This window comes from Oncorhynchus tshawytscha, linkage group LG16, assembly GCF_018296145.1.
Source record: "Oncorhynchus tshawytscha isolate Ot180627B linkage group LG16, Otsh_v2.0, whole genome shotgun sequence".
Lineage (NCBI taxonomy): Eukaryota > Metazoa > Chordata > Actinopteri > Salmoniformes > Salmonidae > Oncorhynchus > Oncorhynchus tshawytscha.
Window position 1 is genome coordinate 78,803,796 of NC_056444.1, and position 20,553 is coordinate 78,824,348.

The 20,553-nt window shown below is 40.5% G+C and overlaps 3 protein-coding genes across 5 annotated transcripts in view; 2 read left to right on the plus strand and 1 right to left on the minus strand.

Moving 5' to 3' along the window:
• LOC112235190 (tumor necrosis factor receptor superfamily member 14) overlaps positions 1-20,553 on the plus strand; it is a 79,587-nt gene that overhangs the window by 42,760 nt on the left and 16,274 nt on the right. The gene's annotated exons all lie outside the window — the stretch shown is intronic.
• LOC121839696 (tumor necrosis factor receptor superfamily member 5-like) lies at positions 797-3,705 on the plus strand. Its single transcript, XM_042299944.1, has 7 exons — positions 797-830; positions 970-1,125; positions 1,286-1,373; positions 1,490-1,671; positions 1,965-1,984; positions 2,225-2,267; positions 2,484-3,705. The coding sequence occupies exons 1-7, from the start codon at positions 797-799 to the stop codon at positions 2,507-2,509; spliced, it is 549 nt and encodes a 182-aa protein (XP_042155878.1). The 3' UTR covers positions 2,510-3,705.
• LOC112235191 (acidic leucine-rich nuclear phosphoprotein 32 family member A-like) lies at positions 13,492-19,751 on the minus strand. 3 transcript variants are annotated; one of them, XR_006079132.1, is made up of 5 exons: positions 17,557-19,751; positions 16,526-16,641; positions 16,004-16,138; positions 15,763-15,880; positions 13,492-15,555 (listed from the first exon to the last, which is right to left on the minus strand). XR_006079132.1 is itself a non-coding variant. In XM_024403602.2 (4 exons), the coding sequence occupies exons 2-4, from the start codon at positions 16,028-16,030 to the stop codon at positions 15,221-15,223; spliced, it is 480 nt and encodes a 159-aa protein (XP_024259370.2). In that variant the 5' UTR covers positions 16,031-16,138; positions 16,526-17,465; the 3' UTR covers positions 13,492-15,220. The 3 variants fall into 3 exon arrangements, 2 of the variants coding, with proteins under 2 accessions (XP_024259370.2, XP_042155655.1); XM_024403602.2 differs by lacking the exon at positions 17,557-19,751 and having other exon boundaries at positions 16,526-17,465; XM_042299721.1 differs by lacking the exon at positions 17,557-19,751 and having other exon boundaries at positions 16,004-17,466.

A 20,553-nucleotide genomic window follows, 5' to 3' on the forward strand; every position in this document is an offset into this window, starting at 1 on the left:
TAAAATACATTAAGTCAACAGGTCTGTTCATCTCAATACTTCAAAACTCCTAAACACGTCACAAATCTGGTACGTGGGTCTTTCCAGTGAGTTGGGGAAGAATGAGGAACCATGGCACAGTTTGAAAGCCTGATATGGACTGTAAGAGAAACATTTCTGACTTGCACATTTTGTGGCTTTGAGTCTTTTTACTAGCCTTGTACGCCGTGAAACAGAATGTAAACTCATGAGATCAGGATGGTTTGTACGAGGCTCTTTTCACGCAACAGAAATTCCTGGCACCAAACAGTGTGCTCAATTCACAGTACGACACCACATTTACAAAAGCCTGTTTAAAAAATAGTTCTATATAATTACATATTTGAATAGTGAATATTTTAGTTAGGAAAATTAACTAGTTCTTGTAAGTTTTATGAATACACATCAGTTTCAATTTGAGTGAAGTGTATTTCTTTCTCTATTTCCAGATAACTATTATATTGGTGCTTGAAAGCATCGGATCCTGTATTGCATGTGGTAGAGCTGAGTACAGAATAAGGGATAAATGTTGTCCTATGTGTTGGCCAGGTAAGGACCGTCTCTTTACATCATATGATTCACCAGACGTTAATACATCATCAACACCAACAGAAAACTTTTCTACTTGAAACATTGATTCTGTTTCTTCCCCATCTGAAATCGGTGATACATAGGCATTGTGTATTTTTATGAAGGGTTAATAAGTAATAATAATAATGTGATAATAGCCCTGTTCTTTTCTATCTTTTCAACTTGATGAGCCCAATGGTCTCATAAAATGCAAACCTTCCTGTGTGCCAACTGTGATCCAGGTGAGCCCAGTGGTCCTGTGTGTACTGTACTGAAACCTGTGTTCTGACACAAACACTGATATTTACTATATGCTGTTTGCTATGAGGATATGTCAGTCTTTAATTTGCATCAGATAATAGTGACATGTTTTCTCTCTAGGTTTGGGTTTGATGGTAAGGCAGCCATGTACACCTTCATCAGACACTGTCTGTGAGACATTGGAGGGGTTCTACTGTCTAGACCCAACTAAGGATGGTTGTAGAGCAGCCCAGAGACACAGCAGCTGTGAACCTGGTCAATACATCAGTCACACAGGTTGGTCTTCTGTCTCACTCATTATACTAATTGTGTTGTAATAATTCAATTGAGTCAAGTTGTTATCTTCAGTGTGAACAATCATTACAGTTTATGGAATTAAAAATAAAGGGGGGAACAAATGAATTTTTCATTAGTATTTCAACATGTATTTCTGCAGGAACAACATCTACAGATACTGTGTGTGCTGTCTGCCCTGGTAAAACTTATTCAGATGGATCATTAACATCTTGTCAACCACATACAGAGTAAGTGTGAACATGATTAGTTAGTTCAAAAGGTTATTCCCCTGAAGATATAAATACATTAATATACTCAAATGGAAACTTTATAAAACATGCCTCTGTTTATGTCTTTAACATAGATGTGAATTCTTGGAAATTGAACCAGGAACTCCTTGGTCGGATTCAGAATGTGGAGTATCCTCACTTCCCACAGCTGGAATCATAGCTGGTGTTCTGATAGGTGTTCTATTTTTTCTGACCATAGCTGGTGTTTGTTTATTTATGAGAAGAAGAAAAATGGTGAGAACAAGACACAACTTAGGTAAGATGACTGGAATTGTATTTGTACCATTCCTTGTTTTTTTTACCTTTATTTAACTAGGCAAGTCTGTTAAGAACAAATTCTTATTTTCAATGACGGCCTAAGAACAGTGGGTTAACTGCCTGTTCAGGGGCAGAACGACAGATTTGTACCTGGTCAGCTCGGGGGTTTGAACTTGCAACCTTGCTACATGTTCTCATATAGTATATATATATATATATATATATATATTTGTTATCGTCATGGTTACATGATATGTTTATTACAATAGTGAACATCTGTCTTTTTTGTAGGCCCTCAAATACCTACACAGGTATGTTTGGAAATCTATGAATATCTTACATCACATTGTACTACTTTGTGCCTTCTTCTGTGAAACTTGAATTTATTGGGCCAGTTTCCCAGACAGAGATTACACCTAGTTTTGGAATAAAAAGCACTTTTTAAAATGGAAAATCTTCATTGAATGTGCTTCTTAGTCCAGGACTGAGTGTGATCTCTGTCTGGGAAACTAGCCCACTGTGTTTTACTAATTACTGATTCCATTTGATAGGCATCCCCAGATCTGGAAATACCAATGCTGTCTGGGGGAAACGGTAAGGCACACCTTCAAGGTTTTCTAAATATGTGTACAGAATAGTTTGAGTTAGAAGAATTTCAAACATATTCATAAGTAAATGTATATGGTATAACTTCATCAATGCTAAGACCAATGATATGATACAAGAATATAGGACAAGCTATTGTACTACAAAACATTGTCCAGAATGTAAATGAATTACTGATAAATTACAAATGACTTCTCTCCCCAGATTCAAGCCCCCATCACAGCCAGTGACTCTGCATTCTGTAATCTGTGTTCCACTGGCTGGCTGGTCCAGCCATCTATAGTGTATCTTAACACTACATGTTAAATGTGGTATTGTAGAATCTGGTTGATATAAAAAACAGGATTCTACAGCACATTCAATTGTAGTGTAAAGAAATTAAACACAACCTCCAGTAATTAGAATGACTTCTAGATACTTGTTGGGAGAGGAACACTGTGTCTTTGTATCACATGGGGATCACATTGTATCACATGGGGATGTTCAGTTCATCAGCCTGAACTGTCCCCACTTGGGTCACCGAATAGCTAGCTTTTCATGTGGGCACCACTGGTAAGATGCTTCGGAAGGGTGGTCACATATCAGCTTCTGCCTACAGCCTGTTCTAAAATGGAAAGGAGCATGTAATGAGTATAAATTAGCTTCACCTTGCTAGGTAACAGCTTCAGTAGCTGAGAACCCTCTGCTCTTCCCAGGGGAAAGTCAAATGTGTTTATAACTTCAGGACCACAACATCTATGTCAGCCCAGACTATGGAACTCCAAATGGGACTTGAAAATATCTTGAGACACAGATTACTGGATACTGGTGCAGGATGCAGCTTTCGTTTGGAGAAGGTTCCCCAGGAATTAAAGAACATTTTCAAACATGGTTATATGGATAACTTTACACTACAAGAAAATCAAGATCTATCTCCATCTCTAATTAAAATTCATGATAATTATTGTAGAAGAGTGCAGGTCCACTCAGTCACCTGTGGTGTTCCCCACCCTGTTCATCCTCTGCCTACTTCCACTCTGCCATGTAGTCAGGTGACTTGGGGTCCTCTTCCACAGTTTTGCAGTTGACATGCATGTCTACTTCAAAATGGCCCTAAATCTCTCAAAGTACATGCTTGGTTAAAGCTCAACATTCAAAAACATGTAACAAGCTGTCCCTCAGGGGGCAGTCTGGGGGTGTTTGGCTCCAGGAGAAGAGAACACCGCCTGGATGATCTTCAATCTCAGCCTCTTATGCTGGAAGACATGACATAAACTCTATGAATCCTTCATTAAGTATGCCTTACTATTAATGCCTTGCATGATTGCTATAGAAATGTTTGTGGTCACACGCACATCCTTTAAAACTTACAGTACCAGTCAAAAGTTGACACCTACTCATTCATGGGTTTTTCTTTATTTTTACTATTTTCTACATTGTAGAATAATAGTGAAGACATCGAAACTATGAAATGACACATGGAATCACATATGGAATTTAATTGTATTTTAGATTCTTCAACCAGCTTCACCTGGAATGCTTTTCCAACAGTCTTGTTGGCTGCATTTCCTTCACTCTGCGGTCCAACTCATCTCAAACCATCTCAATTGGGTTCAGGTCAGGTGATTGTGTAGGCCAGGTCATCTGATGCAGCACTTAATCACTCTCCTTGGTCGAATAGCCCTTACACAGCTTGGAGGTGTGTTGGATTATTGTCCTGTAGAAAAACAAATGATAGTCCCACTAAGCATATTGCTGTGGTAGCCATACCGGTTAAGTGTACCTTGAATTCTAAATAAACCACACATGTGGGAACCACACATGCAGAGATCATCCGCTCACCTACTCCGTGTCTCACAAAGACACGGAGGTTGGAACAAAACATTTCAGATTTGGTCTCATCTGACCAAAGGACTGATTTCCACCGGTCTAATGTCCATTGCTCGTGTTTCTTGGCCCAAAGAAGTCTCTTCTTCTTATTGGTGTCCTTTTAGTGTGTTTTTTTTGCAGTAATTTGACCATGAAGGCCTCATTCACGTAGTCTCTTCTGAACAGTTGATATGAAGATGTCTGTTTAACTATGTGAAGCATTTAGTTGGGCTGCAATTTCTGAGGCTGGTAACTCTAATGCACTTATCCTCTGCAGCAGAGGTAACTCTGGGTCTTCGTTTCCTGTGTCGGTCCTCATGAGAGCTAGTTTCATCATAGCGCTGAAAGTTTCTTCTAGTGCAGTCGAGAAAACCATTCTAAATGTTCCGTATGGACTGTTGTTTCTCTTTGCTTATTTGAGCTGTTTTTACCTTGCTGTTCTTTACCAAATAGGGCTATCTTCTGTATACCACCCCTACCTTGTCACAACACAACTGATTGGCTGAAACGCATTAAGAAGGAAATAAATTCTACAAATTACCTTTTAACAAGGCACACTCCAGGTGACTACCTCAGGAAGCTGGTTGAGATAATGCCAAGAGTGTGCAAAGCTGTCATCAAGGCAAAGGGTGCCTACTTTGAAGAATCTCAAATATAAACTATATTTGGATTTGTTTAACACTTTTTTTGGTTACTACGTGATTCCATATGTGTTATTTCATAGTTTGGATGTCTTCACTATTATTGTACAATGTAGAAAATAGTAAATATAAAGAAAAACCCATGAATGAGTAGGTGTGTCCAAACTTTGGAGTGGTACTGTAGGTGCTGGCCTATTAAAGTCTAGATAAAAAAGGGTTGAACTGTTGTCATTGAAGGTGGTATTAATTAAGGAGCATATACAGCGTCCGGCTGAGCTGCTTCGTCTGACCTTTAACCTCAGGTACTTCCTGTTTCCTCTGGGACACTTCCTCCTGCAGCTGGACTACAACCTGGAGGATCACAGAATCAGTGGATCAATGACAAAAATGTGTATTGATATTGGCTTGAGATTATATTTAGATCATATCTGTTAATGCTGCTGACACTAGAGGGCAGTACAACCCATCCTGTGACCGGATGTAAACCCTGTGTTGCTGGAGATACATTATCTAAACCCTTTCTTTTACATTACCTGCCAGTCTTTGAGGTTTCTCATCGAAGCATTGCTTGACATAATCAATGCACTTGCCCTAGTCTATTTTCTTAGACATCTATGAGCAAAAGTTACATCCCACTATAATGTAATTTGGTATCATTAAGTGTTTTTCAAGGCTTTTCACAAAGAACCACAAAGAACCAGACTTAAGCAGAAAGAGGTGTAACCATGTTTCAGACTGGAGAGGCAGGGGTTGGAACACTTCTGTTCTGTGGTTAGAAAGAGGATGTTTGGACTTCAACTTTCAGCTTGCTCTTATTGTAGAAGTCACAAACAGCAAGTTTCCAACAGCACACATGGTAGATATGCTGTATTCTATTCTTTTCTACACAGACACACAAGTATTCAGGCTTTCTAACTTTGTCTCTTTAAGAGGAAGTATAGAGTATAAAGAAAGTTATCTGATGGAGTAACTGGAAAGGTGTGTCGCAACCTGCATCAGGGTGTCATTCTCCTCCTCCATTACCATGAGTTAGTTCCTCATACCGTTGTGTAAAACAGGTGAACAGAAAATAAAGTGTTGTGCTATATTTAGACACAATGGAAACAACTGAATAGTTCCAAAATTGCCAACTACCTGCCAGTTAAGCTAAATCATGAGCAGCTGTAGTATTTACAGATAAAGGACCTAGGTCTGATCCACACATATAGCCTCATCTACAAATCTACCCCCTCAATGCATGATCCTACTGTTCATACTGTACCTTCCTGGATATGGTCTGTAGCTGGACCAACCTGTTCTTCACTATCTTCCTGGACATGGCCTGTAGCTGAACCAACCTGTTCTTTACTATCTTCCTGGACATGGTCTGTACCTTGACAAACCTGTCTTCAGCTGTTGTCTCAACTCATCCTGCTGGCCTTTAGCAGTGATCAGCTCTAATTCCTTTATTGACAGAGTTCTACACAAGGAACTCACTGTACCTGCAGAGTACAGTATTGATTGGGAAAACATACAATAAGTGTAATCTTTTATTGACAGGATTGTTCATACCTTTCCATACCTTTCAGATCTCAGGGGGTGAGAGCTAAGGGTTGATTTAGGATTGGGGGCTCATCCTCCCCCAGTTTAAACTCTAAAGCTGTGTTTGATACTGTATCTCCATGCGTACACAAATCACATGATTTTTCCTGGCCTCCTCTAACTCCCTCATCAGTGGTATGTTGGTTCTCTCCACTTCTCTCATCTGTTCAGTAAGTGACACTCTGTTGTCATCCTCATAACTGTTCACAGCATTCTCTGTAACTCTGAAGAGCTGTGTTTGTGGCAATGTTCCAAGACTCAGACAAGGACCCCATGCAAGATTAGATCAGTTTTAGGTCTAATACCAGACGATAACATTACATGCAGCCTATATAATTCAAATGTTAACAAATAATGAATTCCTAACTCTGACGAGTTTACTAAGGGCTAACCTCATTCTGTATGGCTTGGTGTCTGTGTCAAGAGAATTTTCAATCCCAATGATAATTACTAATTACTAACGATCAATAGCTTTGACTAATCCCCGAGGTTTGTAAGACCATGGGTATAATAATAATTAGTCAAAGACTCAGCTTATGCAAAAGGCTAGTACATTTTATTCAGAGGATGTTCTAAAGTCAAGAATACAAAAACATCAATTTTATAGCTGCGCACATACTTCCACACACAAACAGTATGTATCCTAGGCACATACTGTATCACTACCCAGCCGACAAAGATTAGTGAGACCTTGAGAAGTACTCCCTGTCCTCTCCCAAATCTCTAGTCAGGTCGGCACCAAATTTTGCTCTGACAGTCTGTGTTTAAGATACTATAAAGACATATTGTACAGTTATTAAATGTTTTCAGGGTGGAATATTCTAATCATTAATTTCAACATATAAATTCCATATTCAATCTGTCTCAGATTGAGTTGCTTCTCTGTCCAACAGGGCTGGGAACCCTCCATGTTCAGGACCCCTCCCAGGGCTGGCATCTCTCAGCCTGTGGAGCTCCACTTCTATCCAATCTATCTCCTGGCTCTTCTCCTGCACCTCCTTCTCCACCTCCCTCTGATTCCTGACCTCCTCTGATAGACACACTATCAACTCCACCTTTAATACCAAGAAACACACAGAAAAGTTGTGAGGTGACCAAGGTTACTTCAGCTCCTCATTTGAACAATTTGATTTCTATACCAATGTGGCTTTTCATTGGTTTTATTTTAGTGTGACAGGTTTTATATTTAATAATAGATGTGTGTTGTGCTCTGTTTGATCTGATGTCAGTTTTAGTTTGAAGAGTCTTGTAACCTGAAGCATCAAGGTTTTACTTTAATTTTTGTTTCTTTTTAATTTTGTTTAAGTTTAAATGTTGGTCCACCTTTATGGTTCAAAGGCAGAGGGATATATGACACTTATAGTTACAGTACTTTTATACTGTATTTATGGTCAGATATAGAGGGATAGATGACACTGTTATAGTTATAGCACTTTTATACTGTAGTTAGTGTCAGGGATAGAGGGATAGATGACACTGTTATAGTTACAGTACTTTTATATGGTAGTTAGGGTAAGATATAGAGGGATAGATGACACTATTAAAGTTATAGCACTGCTGTGGTAAAAGCAATGGCTTTCCTCTGGCCACTCTTCAGTAAAGCCCAGCTCTGTGGAGTGTACGGCTTAAAGTGGTCCTATGGACAGATACTCCAATCTCCGCTGTGGAGCTTTGCAGCTCCTTCAGGGTTATCTTTGGTCTCTTTGTTTCCTCTTTGATTAATGCCCTCCTTGCCTGGTTGGTGAGTTTTGGTGGCGGCCCTTTCTTGGCAGGTTTGTTGTGGTACCAAATTCTTTCCATTTTTTAATAATGGATGTAATGGTGCTCTGTGAGATATTCAAAGTTTTGGATATCTTTTTATAACCCAAACCTGATGTGTACTTCTTCAGAACTTTGTCCCTGACCTGTTTGGAGAGCTCCTTGGTCTTCATGGTGCCGCTTGCTTAGTGGTGTTGCAGACTCTGGGGCCTTTCAGAACAGGTGCATATGTACTGAAATCATGTGACACTTAGATTGCACACAGGTGGACTTTATTTAACTAATTATGTGGTATTTGGTTGCACCAGATCTTATTTAGGGGCTTCATAGCAAAGGGGGTGAATACATAGGCACGCACCACTTTTCAGTTTTTGATTTTGATTTTATTTTTTGAAGCAAGTTATTTTTTTCATTTCACTTCACCAATTTGGAATATTTTGTGTACGTCCATTCCATTTAAATTACAGGTTGTAATGCAACAACATTGGAAAAACACCAAGGGAGTTGAATACTTTTGCAAGGCACTGTATGTACATATAAATATATGGATGAGCGATGGCCGTGCGGCATAGGCAAGATGCAGTAGTTCTTATTGAATACAGTATATACATATGAGATGAGTGATGTAGAACATGTAAACATTATTAAAGTGTCGTTATTTAAAGTGACGAGTGATACCTTTATTAAATCCATTTATTAAAGTGGCAAGAGATTTGAGTCTGTATGTTGACAGCAGCCTCTCTATGTCAGTGATGGCTGTTTAACAGGATGATGGCGGTGAGATAGAAGCTGTTTTTTCAGTTTCTCGGTCCCAGCTTCAATGCACCTGTACTGACCTTGCCTTCTGGATGATAGCGGGGTGAACAGGCAGTGGCTCAGGTGGTTGTTGTCCTTGATGATCTTTTTGGCCTTCCTGTGACATCGGGTGGTGTAAGGTGGCCTGGAGTTTGCCTCAGGCGATGCGTTGTGCAGACCGCACCACCCTCTGGAGAGCCTTGCGGATGAGGGCGGTGCAGTTGCGGTACCAGGCGGTGATACAGCCCGACAGGATGCTCTTGATTATACATCTGTAAAAGTTTGTGAGTGTTTTAGGTGACAAGCCAAATTTCTTCAGCCTCCTGAGGTTGAAGAGGCGATGTTGCGCCTTCTTCACCACACTGTCTGTGTGGGTGGACCATTTCAGTTTGTCCGTGATGTGTACGCCGAGGAACTTAAAACTTCCCACCTTCTCCACTTCTGTTCTGTCGATGTGGATGGGGGGGTGCTCCCTCTGCTGTTTCCTGACCCTGGCCCTCACCTCCTCCCTGTAGGCTGTCTCATTGCTGTTGGTAATCAAGCCTACCACTGTAGCGTCGTCTGCAAACTTGATGGTTGAGTTGGAGTTGTGCATGGCCACGTAGTCATGTGTGAACAGGGAGTACAGGAGAGGGCTGAGATCGCACCTTTGCAGGGCCCCAGTGTTGAGGATCAGCAGGGTGGAGATGTTGTTTCCTACCTTCACCATCTGGGGGCGGCCCGTCAGAAAGTCCAGGATCCAGTTGCACAGAGTGGGGTCGAGACCCAGGGTCTCAAGCTTAATGACGAGTTTGGAGGGTACTATGATGTTAAATGCTGAGCTGTAGTCAATGAACAGTATTCTTACATAGGTATTCCTCTTGTCCAGATGGGACAGGGCAGTGTGCAGTGTGCAGTGTGATGGCGATTGCATTGTCTGTGGACCTATTGGGGCGGTAGGCAAATTGTTGTGGGTCTAGGGTATCAGATAGGGAGGAGGTGATATGATCCTTGACTAGTCTCTCAAAGCACTTCATGATGACAGAAGTGAGTGCAATGGGGCGAAAGTCATTTAGTTCAGTTACCTTAGCTTTCTTGGGAACAGGAACAATGGTGGTCATCTTGAAGCATGTGGGGACAGCAGGCTGGGACAGGGATAGATTAAATTTGTCCGTAAACACACCAGCCAGCTGGTCTGCGCATGCTCTGAGGACGCGGCTAGGGATGCCGTCTGGGCCAGCAGCTTTGCGAGGGTTAACGCGTTTAAATGTTTTACTCACGTTGGCCATGGAGAAGGAGAGCCCACAGGCTTTGGTAGCGGGCCGTGTCAGTGGCACTGTATTGTCCTCAAAGGGAGCAAGACATCGATGTCCGCGACAGGGTTGTATTGTAATCCGTGATTGTCTGTAGAACGTCAACAAAACTAAGGAGATGATTGTGGACTTCAGGAAACAGCAGAGGGAACACCCCCCCATCCACATCGATGGAACAGTAGTGGAGAGGGTAGCAAGTTTTAAGTTCCTCGGCATACACATCACAGACAAACTGAATTGGTCCACTCACACAGACAGCATCGTGAGGAAGGCGCAGCAGCGCCTCTTCAACCTCAGGAGGCTGAAGAAATTCGGCTTGTCACCAAAAGCACTCACAAACTTCTACAGATGCACAATCGAGAGCATCCTGGCGGGCTGTATCACCGCCTGGTATGGCAACTGCACCGCCCTCAACCGTAAGGCTCTCCAGAGGGTAGTGAGGTCTGCACAACGCATCACCGGGGCAAACTACCTGCCCTCCAGGACACCTACACCACCCGATGCTACAGGAAGGCCATAAAGATCATCAAGGACATCAACCACCCGAGCCACTGCCTGTTCACCCCGCTGCCATCCAGAAGGCGAGGTCAGTACAGGTGCATCAAAGCTGGGACCGAGAGACTGAAAAACAGCTTCTATCTCAAGGCCATCAGACTGTTAAACAGCCACCACTAACATTGAGTGGCTACTGCCAACACACTGTCAATGACACTGACTCTACTCCAGCCACTTTAATCATGGGAATTGATGGGAAATGATGTAAATATATCACTAGCCACTTTAAACAATGCTACCTTATATAATGTTACTTACCCTACATTGTTCATCTCATATGCATACGTTGATACTGTACTCTATATCATCGACTGCATCCTTATGTAATACATGTATCACTAGCCACTTTAACTATGCCACTTGGTTTACATACTTATCTCATATGTATATACTGTACTCGATATCATCTACTGTATCTTGCCTATGCTGCTCTGTACCATCACTCATTCATATATCCTTATGTACATATTCTTTATCCCCTTACACTGTGTATGACAGTAGTTTTTTTTGGAATTGTTAGTTAGATTACTTGCTCGTTATTACTGCATTGTCGGAACTAGAAGCACAAGCATTTCGCTACACTCGCATTAACATCTGCTAACCATGTGTATGTGACAAATAAAATTTGATTTGATTTGATTTGATTTGACCCTGCTACATACGTCTCGTGTTTGAGCCGTTGAATTGCGACTCTACTTTGTCTCTAACCTGACACTTTGCTTGTTTGATTGCCTTGCAGAGGGAATAACTACACTGTTTGTATTCGGTCACGTTTCGTCACCTTTCCATGATTAAAAGTGGTGGTTCGCGCTTTCAGTGTTGCGTGAATGCTGCCATCAATCCACGATTTCTGGTTAGGGAAGGTTTTAATAGCCACAGTGGGTACAACGGCTCCAATGCACATGCAAATAAACTCGCTGACCGAGTCAGTGTATACGCCAATGTTATTGTCTGAGGCTACCCGGAACATATCCCAGTCCACGTGATCGAAGCAATCTTGAGGCATGGAATCCGATTGGTCAGACCAGCATTGGATAATCCTGAGCATGAGCGCTTCCTGTTTTAGTTCCTGCCTATAGGATGGGAGCAACAAAATGGAGTCATGGTCAGATTTGCCGAAGGGGGGCGGGGGAGGGCTTTGTAAGCATCGCAGAATTAAGAGTAACAATGGTCCAGAATGCTACCAGCTTGTGTAGCGGCATTCGATATGCTGATAGAAATTAGGAAGCCTTGATCTCAGATTAGCTTTGTTAAAATCCCCAGCTACAATAAATTCAGCTTCAGGATATATGGTTTCCAGTTTACATAGAGTCCAGGGAAGTTCTTTCAGGGCCGTCGAGGTATCTGCTTGGGGGGGATATACACGGCTGTGACTATAATCAAAGACAATTCTCTTGGGAGATAATGCGGTCGGCATTTGATTGTAAGGAATTCTAGGTCAGTTGAACAAAATGACTTGAGTTCCTGTATGTTGTTATGAGTCGTTAATCATAAGGCATACACCCCCGCCCTTCTTCTTACCAGAGAGATGTTAAAATCTCTGATGTCTCTCTGGAAGGCAACTCGTACCCTAATTTCGTCCATCTTCTTGTCTAGAGATTGGACATTGGCGAGTAATATGCTCAGAAGTGGTGGATGGTGTGCTCGCCTTCTAAGTCTGACCTGTAGGCCGCTCTGTCTGCCTCTCCTGCGGCGACCATGTTGTTTTGGGTCGGCCTCTGTGATTAGATCCTATGACCAGGGTGGAGGTACGAACAAAGGATCCACTTCGGGAAAGTCGTATTCCTGGTCGTAATGTTGGTAAATTGACATCATAGAGATGCCATCATAGAGATGACACACGTTCTATCTCCATGGCTGCTAATGTCACAGAGTGGTTGTTACATAGAATAGAATGAATTTCCAGGGTTAGAGGTTCCAAGCCCATTATATTCATTCTATGTATATGGTTGTTAGCCTAACACAGAGATCCTACACAACCAGAGATTAGGTTCCTCCCCCCCACAAAACCTTTTCTCTCTGTTAAAGTGGAACTCTTATGGAGAGATATTTGGAGTGCTGTGACTAGTCAGTACTACAACTTGCTGCATAGTTTGGAGGAAGAAGGCAACCTTGACCTGTAGAATTCTATCCTCCTCTTCTGTGTTGGATATGTGTTCCTACCTCGTCTACGGACAGATCTGCAGAATTTCAGAGATTTGGAATAATCACCCTTTAAGTACTGAGGCGAACCTGACACCTCATCAGCTGTGGCATATTGGAATGCTCCAAACACCTGTGTCTGAGCCGGACTATGCGGAGGTATGAGTCTGTGATGTGAATAGCTTGAAAGATCTTCCTTTACACTTATCGTCACTAATACAGATTAGTTTATTTTGAGCATTTCAGATTCAGGTGGAGGACCTGCTTTATCAGGAGGATAATCTGGAAACACTGACAATGGGGTCATTGTTCCAGACATCCCATGCCCCCTGTCTACTGAGAATCTTGCTGTGCTGGAACATCAAGTGAACCCTACCACTGACTCATCTTTTGGTCAGGACATATACTTGCATGCTCTTCGATTAGTTATGAGTCTCCAGCCTTTTTAGGTACAGTCCTCCAACACTATGTAGGATATTGTTTTAGCCCCGGTGCCACTCTTGATAACGGAAAAAATGTGTATGTTTTTGCTAGAAAAGAAAACAGCACCTCTTAACTGGTATGAGATGTAAACAAACTGTTTCATTCGTTGAAAAGAGCTTTTATGAAAAGTAATTTATTTTCATTTTTTTTAACAATTAAACTTATTGTAAACCAATGGTATTTATTTTCCACAAAGCAGCTTTGTTAATGAACACTTCTCTCTAAAAACAAACCCAACATTTGAACATATAAAACTGATAAATACCATGTAACAATCAACATTATGTAGCAGTATAACAGTGTCAAAACAATCACATGTGAATAATTGTAACATGTTCACAGCACTACCATTGGACATACAGCCAACAGTTTCCAAGTTCAGAGGTGAATCTATAGAACGTTCTAATAATGCAGTGATCTATAAAACACTATCCAGTTACAGAGGAGTCCAAGAATCCATAGGTGTCATGTGGCTCCTGAGGTGACTTTCTCTCCCCATATCATTTATGGAGCTGTCACCTTTACAGTTAGTGTACATGACATCCAGTCTCTTAACATGAAAATCAAAAGCAGGCAGTGACACGGAGCTCAGCGAACGGTGGTTATGTACATTATGTAAACACCAATACAGTAGATCCACAAATACAGAACTTTGTCATGTCAAAATATAACAATGAGCAACTGAAAAATCCCTTAAATTTACATTTTAATAAAACCTTCCATCCCTCGCTGCGTACAAATGAACCTTGGGTAATCAAAAGGACTTGTGAAGTATTATTGTACTTCTAACAGAGTGGCACTGTCTCTCACTGTTATATTCATCATTTCTGAGCTCCAGAGGTGAAGTTGGAGACCACTGAATAAGCAGTGACTCGTTTGGTTACAGGATACAGTACTACAAATGAATAACAAAGTCAGACCAAGCACCTTTGCTTGTAAATAATGCTAGCTTTAAGCCCGGAGATAAATTGGTCTATTACATTGCGTTTGGATAAAGTTTATATACTTGTATTCTATACCACTTGGTGAACACTATACTAAAATGGAGTCTTTGGCCCCCATCGGTCTACTGTATACAGAACAGCTTCAAGGCTCTTGTTAAACAAAATAAAGAATAAAAACAGAAAGAATCACATATTAAAGGGGAGAGAACCGATGATACCCTAAAGTAGTTACAGTACATCTGGAACACTATGTTGGCCAGAAAACTAGTATATTGTATGTCATTTCATTTACATAATTCCCATGGACTACGATGATACAAAAACACATTTTGTTGATACAGTGTAACACTCTTTACTAGCAATGGAGCCACCTAAGGTTTTGGTGTTTGAAGGTATAGTCTAAGACCAGTGTATAAAACATAATGCAAAAACTTTACAAAAGCCAAAATACTACATCAGTCCCTCTGACTATTTCCAATAGTCCATTCATCCAGACATCCAACGTTTAGACCTCTGAGCTATCGCTGCAGTCTACCATACTTCTATGAATGCTGAGTAGTAAGAGGTTAATGAAAAATATTTTCTAAATCACAGTTGTCATGGGCGTACATTTAAGCATTAACCCCAAAATAAAGCAAAAAAGATTTGACTGCTTCTTTACACAGGAACATAATGTACTGTATGTGGTTTATCAGTCAGTTAAATTGAATAGTCTTTCAGCTAAACTCTATCAAACCTTGCACTGTATTTGATTGCTGTTTCAATGTTTGATTTAAATGCATCGTAATCTCTCAGATGGGCTGTGGGAAATGTTATCGTTTTGGTGTATGCACTAACAGGGTAACAAACAGTGTAGTTAGGCATGCGTTCTAGACATGAGTGGTCAAAAATGATCACCATCTTTAACTTTTCTCTCTGAGACAAGCAGGTGTGTGTGGCTGCCCTGTCAGCCACTGCATTACACTGGGAACAGAAAGTGGTTCTCCACTGTCTTCTTCCTCTCCACTGTCTTCTTCCTCTCCACTGTCTTCTTCCTCTCCACTGTCTTCTTCCTCTCCACTGTCTTCTCCCTCTCCACTGTCTTCTTCCTCTCCACTGTCTTCTTCCTCTCCACTGTCTTCTTCCTCTCCACTGTCTTCTTCCTCTCCACTGTCTTCTTCCTCTCCACTGTCTTCTCCCTCTCCACTGTCTTCTTCCTCTCCACTGTCTTCAGCCACAGGCAGGCTCACTTTCCCATCTGGTTTAGCATATTTATATGTTGTGGGGGGGACAAATGTATAGGGGGTCAGTGCAATATAAACTGAAAACAACCTAACAGTTTGAAGTGTTACATTGACATCATTACTATGGTGCAGCTCATTTGAGTTTCAAGAGAAAAACATGACATACTACAGTAACAAAATCAGACAGTAAGGATGAGTACAAACATGCAAAAAATACATACCATCAAGTTCTTGGAGGAAATCTTTAAAGAAATCCAAGATTTCCGTCTCCTTTTGTTTTGGAGAACCACTTTCACTCATCTCTGGGGCCAGGTTTGAGATTATGTAGTGTGCATCAACCTAGACATTGAATTCCAAGACGTTCATTACTTTCACTATATTTCTGATACACAGGTCACCTGACCAAAACCAGGACCCCATAAATAACAATCAGAATATTAAAAAGCCCAATTTGTTAATTACCATGTCATCACAAAGAGATTGAGACATTCCTTCGGGTTCTTCTGCAGGACCTCAATTAGGATGTAGACTTCAAGGCCTTCATGCAGCTGCTGAAGCATCGCCGTACGTTTTGTGGTTACATGTAGCAAAATGTCTCTTTAGGAAAGGAAACAGATAGGATGGACATTCATTGAGATTTGCATATCTTACTGCAGAAACCTTGGTGCTCTTGTATGAATGGTCATGATAATGTACTCTAAAAACTAATTTGTTTGAAACATATTAAATGAAATCAGTTGACACAAGTTGTGGGTTGTTGAAATGTAAGAATGGAATTTAAAACGTAATTTCAACTCAGATCAAATGTATCAACCCATGAAGGCTAATGGGTGCTTTGTTAAATAAGAAAACATTTCACATACCTTATTATGCACATTTTATTTTTCAAACAACTAATTGCTGAAAGATTGCGAAGAATATGCTTTCAATTTCATCAACACACCGTTTTGATTAATGGGGACAACTCTGTGTCATGTACACTACCCTTTGTTAGGTCCTTCAGGGTCCCGGTCAACAGATAGTGGTAACATCACTCCTGCATAAATCATGGAGACGGTTCACCTTGTGCAAGGCTCACTGCAAATATTTCACCTGCCACTCTGGATATAAGAGAAGGTGAAATAAGAAAATGTTCCTTCACAGTATTTGTCTTTTAACATTTAGAAACGGATGTGTTTCACAGAATTGTACAGTACTGTATGTACATACAGGTGACTATATATCCACTATGAAACAAATAGGACATGGCCTGCTTATGAGTTGGCATGAAAGAAAGTTTGATGAATTCAACTGAAAATGGTGAAAACAGGCGATCATAGCTAAATGCTTTTGGTTAGCTTGAGAATAATAATTGCATGATTTATCATTCTGCGGTATGTATGTAATATAGTATAATGTTATGAACCGACACTGAATCGTAGGAACTAACTACCAGGGATGCAAACTGCTGAGGGCCCAAAATGTGAACATTTTTTGTTTCACTGAAACATGCAGGGGGAAATGGAGGTCTTCACTATTTAAACAACAAAGAATATGATCTATATGATCAGTGTGTGTAAATTAAAAAGTGGTTCATGTGAATCTAACTCACAGCTAAAAAAAAATGTAACGAAAGCAATCCAATGTTATTTGTTGCCTAGACTTTACTGCAAATGACCCTCAAGTCTTGAGAAAAAAAACAATACACTAATATTGCACTTGGGGAAAAAAAAACATTTTAAAGTAGAAATATAATGAAATAAACAGGCACTCTATTTTTGCTCTATTATAGTGGCCACTATAGACATTGATCAACGGCACAAGGCTATATGTGTGCAAAAATAACATCCACTGAGTTTAAAAAAAGTATAATCCCCCTCACTCACACACAAGTGTTACTGTCAAGTTCAACACAACAAAAACAATATCTTTGGGCTACACTGAACATTATTACATTGTACACTTTCTGCCTGTGGACATCTGTTCTACAATGTGCCAGAAAAAGTGAGAGGGAAAGTGTGTGGTGTTCCTTTCACCTCTATAGTGGCATCCAGTTTAAGCCAGGCCCAGCTCCTGCTACACTTGATCCCTGAATCCACTTGTTTAACAAGCAACGCCTCATTTTCACCTAAATCTCTCATTCTGAAAATGAACCACATACTGTAGAGGGAAAACATTAGTTAACAGATAGTGGTTATTTCGTTAGCTAGTTAATGTTTCACACAGATTGGCAGGGTCCAGTAAGCAAATAACGTTAACGCGTTATAACTTGAAGAACGGCAATGAGTCGAATACCAAAACCGCGAATTTCACAGAAAGGTGACTAGTTTGCATCACTGAACTACTAGCTATGTAGAGTTTGGACGGAATATTTTTTGGGAATGACGTTTTGCGCTCTAATAGAAAATATTTGATTGCACATTTGTACATTTTTTTAAAAACTTTGAAGTCCCGTTTTTGCTTTCAAAACAATTATATTTGATTGAAAAGAAAAAAGTTTTGCTCTCGACAAAAATACAAATGTAAACACATAGCTTGTGCCCATAGAAATAGACGGGGGCGCGGGATGTTCCACAATGCTGGAAAGGGGGTCAGAGTTAAAAAGTTTGGGAACACCTGGTAAACCGCTATGAAATATCTTCTCCATAAGCGAAAACATTGTATTTTCAAAACTGAAAGTTAAAGACGCAAAACATTTACTTAAACAAGGGAAGCATAGAAATAGTGAACATACTGTTTAACAGATCTCCCGCTTAACTCAAATTTCTATGTGAATTTGGTCCGGTCACACAAAAAAAGTGACTTATTGCAGGTTTAAGGTTAGATAAGATTGGGGTTGAGGGTAGTAACATCCCCAGAATGCTGGATAGTACTTACCATGGAAAGTCCCTCAGAAACAAAAATGAAAGCTTTGAGTTGAGGGTAGTGACGTCACAAGGATCCCAGATTCCATGGTTATTGCTAAATCCCTCATAAACAAAAATTAGTCTGAGTTCATATGGCAATTGGATTATTTTATACCTGGGTTTATCTCTGTGAGAAGTGATAGAATAGAGGGTTTGGGTGGTAGGTGTGCTACATTTATCAAAGAAGGTGTAGCACAGATAGATTAATAGTTCCAAAGAACATGAATGCGTGGCAGTAGAAAAGGGAGTAGTATTTCCAAAATGAAAATAAAAGACGTAAAACATTTATTTAAACATGAGAAGCATAGAAACAGTGAACATACTCTGTATAACAGATCTACCGCTTCTTAGACTTGCTTTAAAGGAGAATGGCAGATCCATAACTAAAATGTATATGCACATTTGGTCTGTTCGCCCAAAAGATACATACTGCAGCTTTAAGGGTTAGGGACGTCCCAAGGATCCCGGGTAGCACTAAGGCTGGAAAGTATCTCCTTCATAAACTACTCCGAGTTAATCTAACAGGTAAGACTGCTCTGTTACGTGTGTAAGTGTATTCAATATTGATTAAATATGTATAATATCGTATTTTAAGTATGATTTAAATATGATTTTCGTATTCGAAATGAACTGTTAGCTAAAGTGTTATTTTGCGTTAGTTCGTGCTAGCCCTAAAGGACACGACGCTATCCAGCCAAGACAATAAAAGACAAACGCCTAGAGGCTGGTCAGCGTTGTTTTAGCTAGACACAGGTTTTTTAAGTATACGCATCAAAACTCAACCAAACGAAGTGACACCTCACTTTTAAATTGTTCGAGTTATTACTTAAAACCGATCAGAATTCCGAAGGTGCCATTTCGAAATTGGCTAGGGCGTCTTCAGTTTCTCTCTTGCATAACCATTTGTGATTTGTCAGAAATGTCCAGATGAACTAGCCATGTCAGCAAACATTTTAGCTAGGTTTTGTAGCCCTTCGATTTTGTTGTAGTGTTTGAGACACTCAAAGATGACATGAATACACATTAGATGTGGCAAAATGTATAGAATTGCAAGACAATGACCTTTTTTAAAACAGCTACATGTTCTCTGCACTCCTTGACAAAATGTTTAGAATTGCAGGAAATATGCTTTAAACCTGCTAAATTCACTCCACCAACAAGAGTGGTGTGAACAGTTGGTGTCATGAACAGTGCTTGTGCCCATAGAAATAGACGTGGGCGTGAGCTGTTCCCCAAACAGTTTGGGAACCCCTGCTGTAGAGAGTCATTGTACCATTTAAACCACTGTGAAATACTCTACATGGAAAAAATATGTGGACAACTGCTCGTCGAACAACTTATTCCAAAATCATGGGCATTAATATGGAGTTGGTCCCCCCTTTGCTGCTATAACAGCATCCACTTGTCTGGGAAGGCTTTCCACTAGATGTTGGAATATTGCTGAGGGGACTTGCTTCTATTCAGCCACAAGGATTAGTGAGGTTGGGCAATTAGGCTTTGCTCGCAGTCGGTGTTCCATTTCATCCCGAAGGTGTTCGAAAGGGGTTGAGGTCAGGGCTCTGCAGGCCAGTCAAAATCTTCCACACCGAACTCGACAAAACACATCTGTACGGACCACGCTTGGGGGCATTGTCATGCTCAAACAGGAATTGGCCTTCCCCAAACTGTTGCTACAAAGTTGGAAGCACAGAATCGTCTAGAATTTCATTGTATCCATATTAATACCCATGATTTTGGAATGAGATGTTCAACGAGCAGGTGTCCACATACTTTTGGTAATGTAGTGTATGTAATAACCCCAAAATATAACTGTTTGTACTTACAGGTAACCAGATTGTGACTACAACTAAGTCTTTGACCACACTGTGTCCTTATATTGGACGCCGTGGGGCGGCAAGTAGCCTAGTGGGTAGAGCGTTGGACTAGTAACCGGAAGGTTGTAAGATTGAATCCCTGAGCTGACAAGGTAAAAATCTGTCATTCTGCTCCTGGACAAGGCAGTTAACCCACTGTTCCTAGGTCGTCATTGAAAATAAGAATTTGTTCTTAACTGATTTGCCTAGTTAAATAAAGGTAAAATAAAATATTGGTGAGTAAAAAAAATCAACCCTTTTAACAGCATGACAC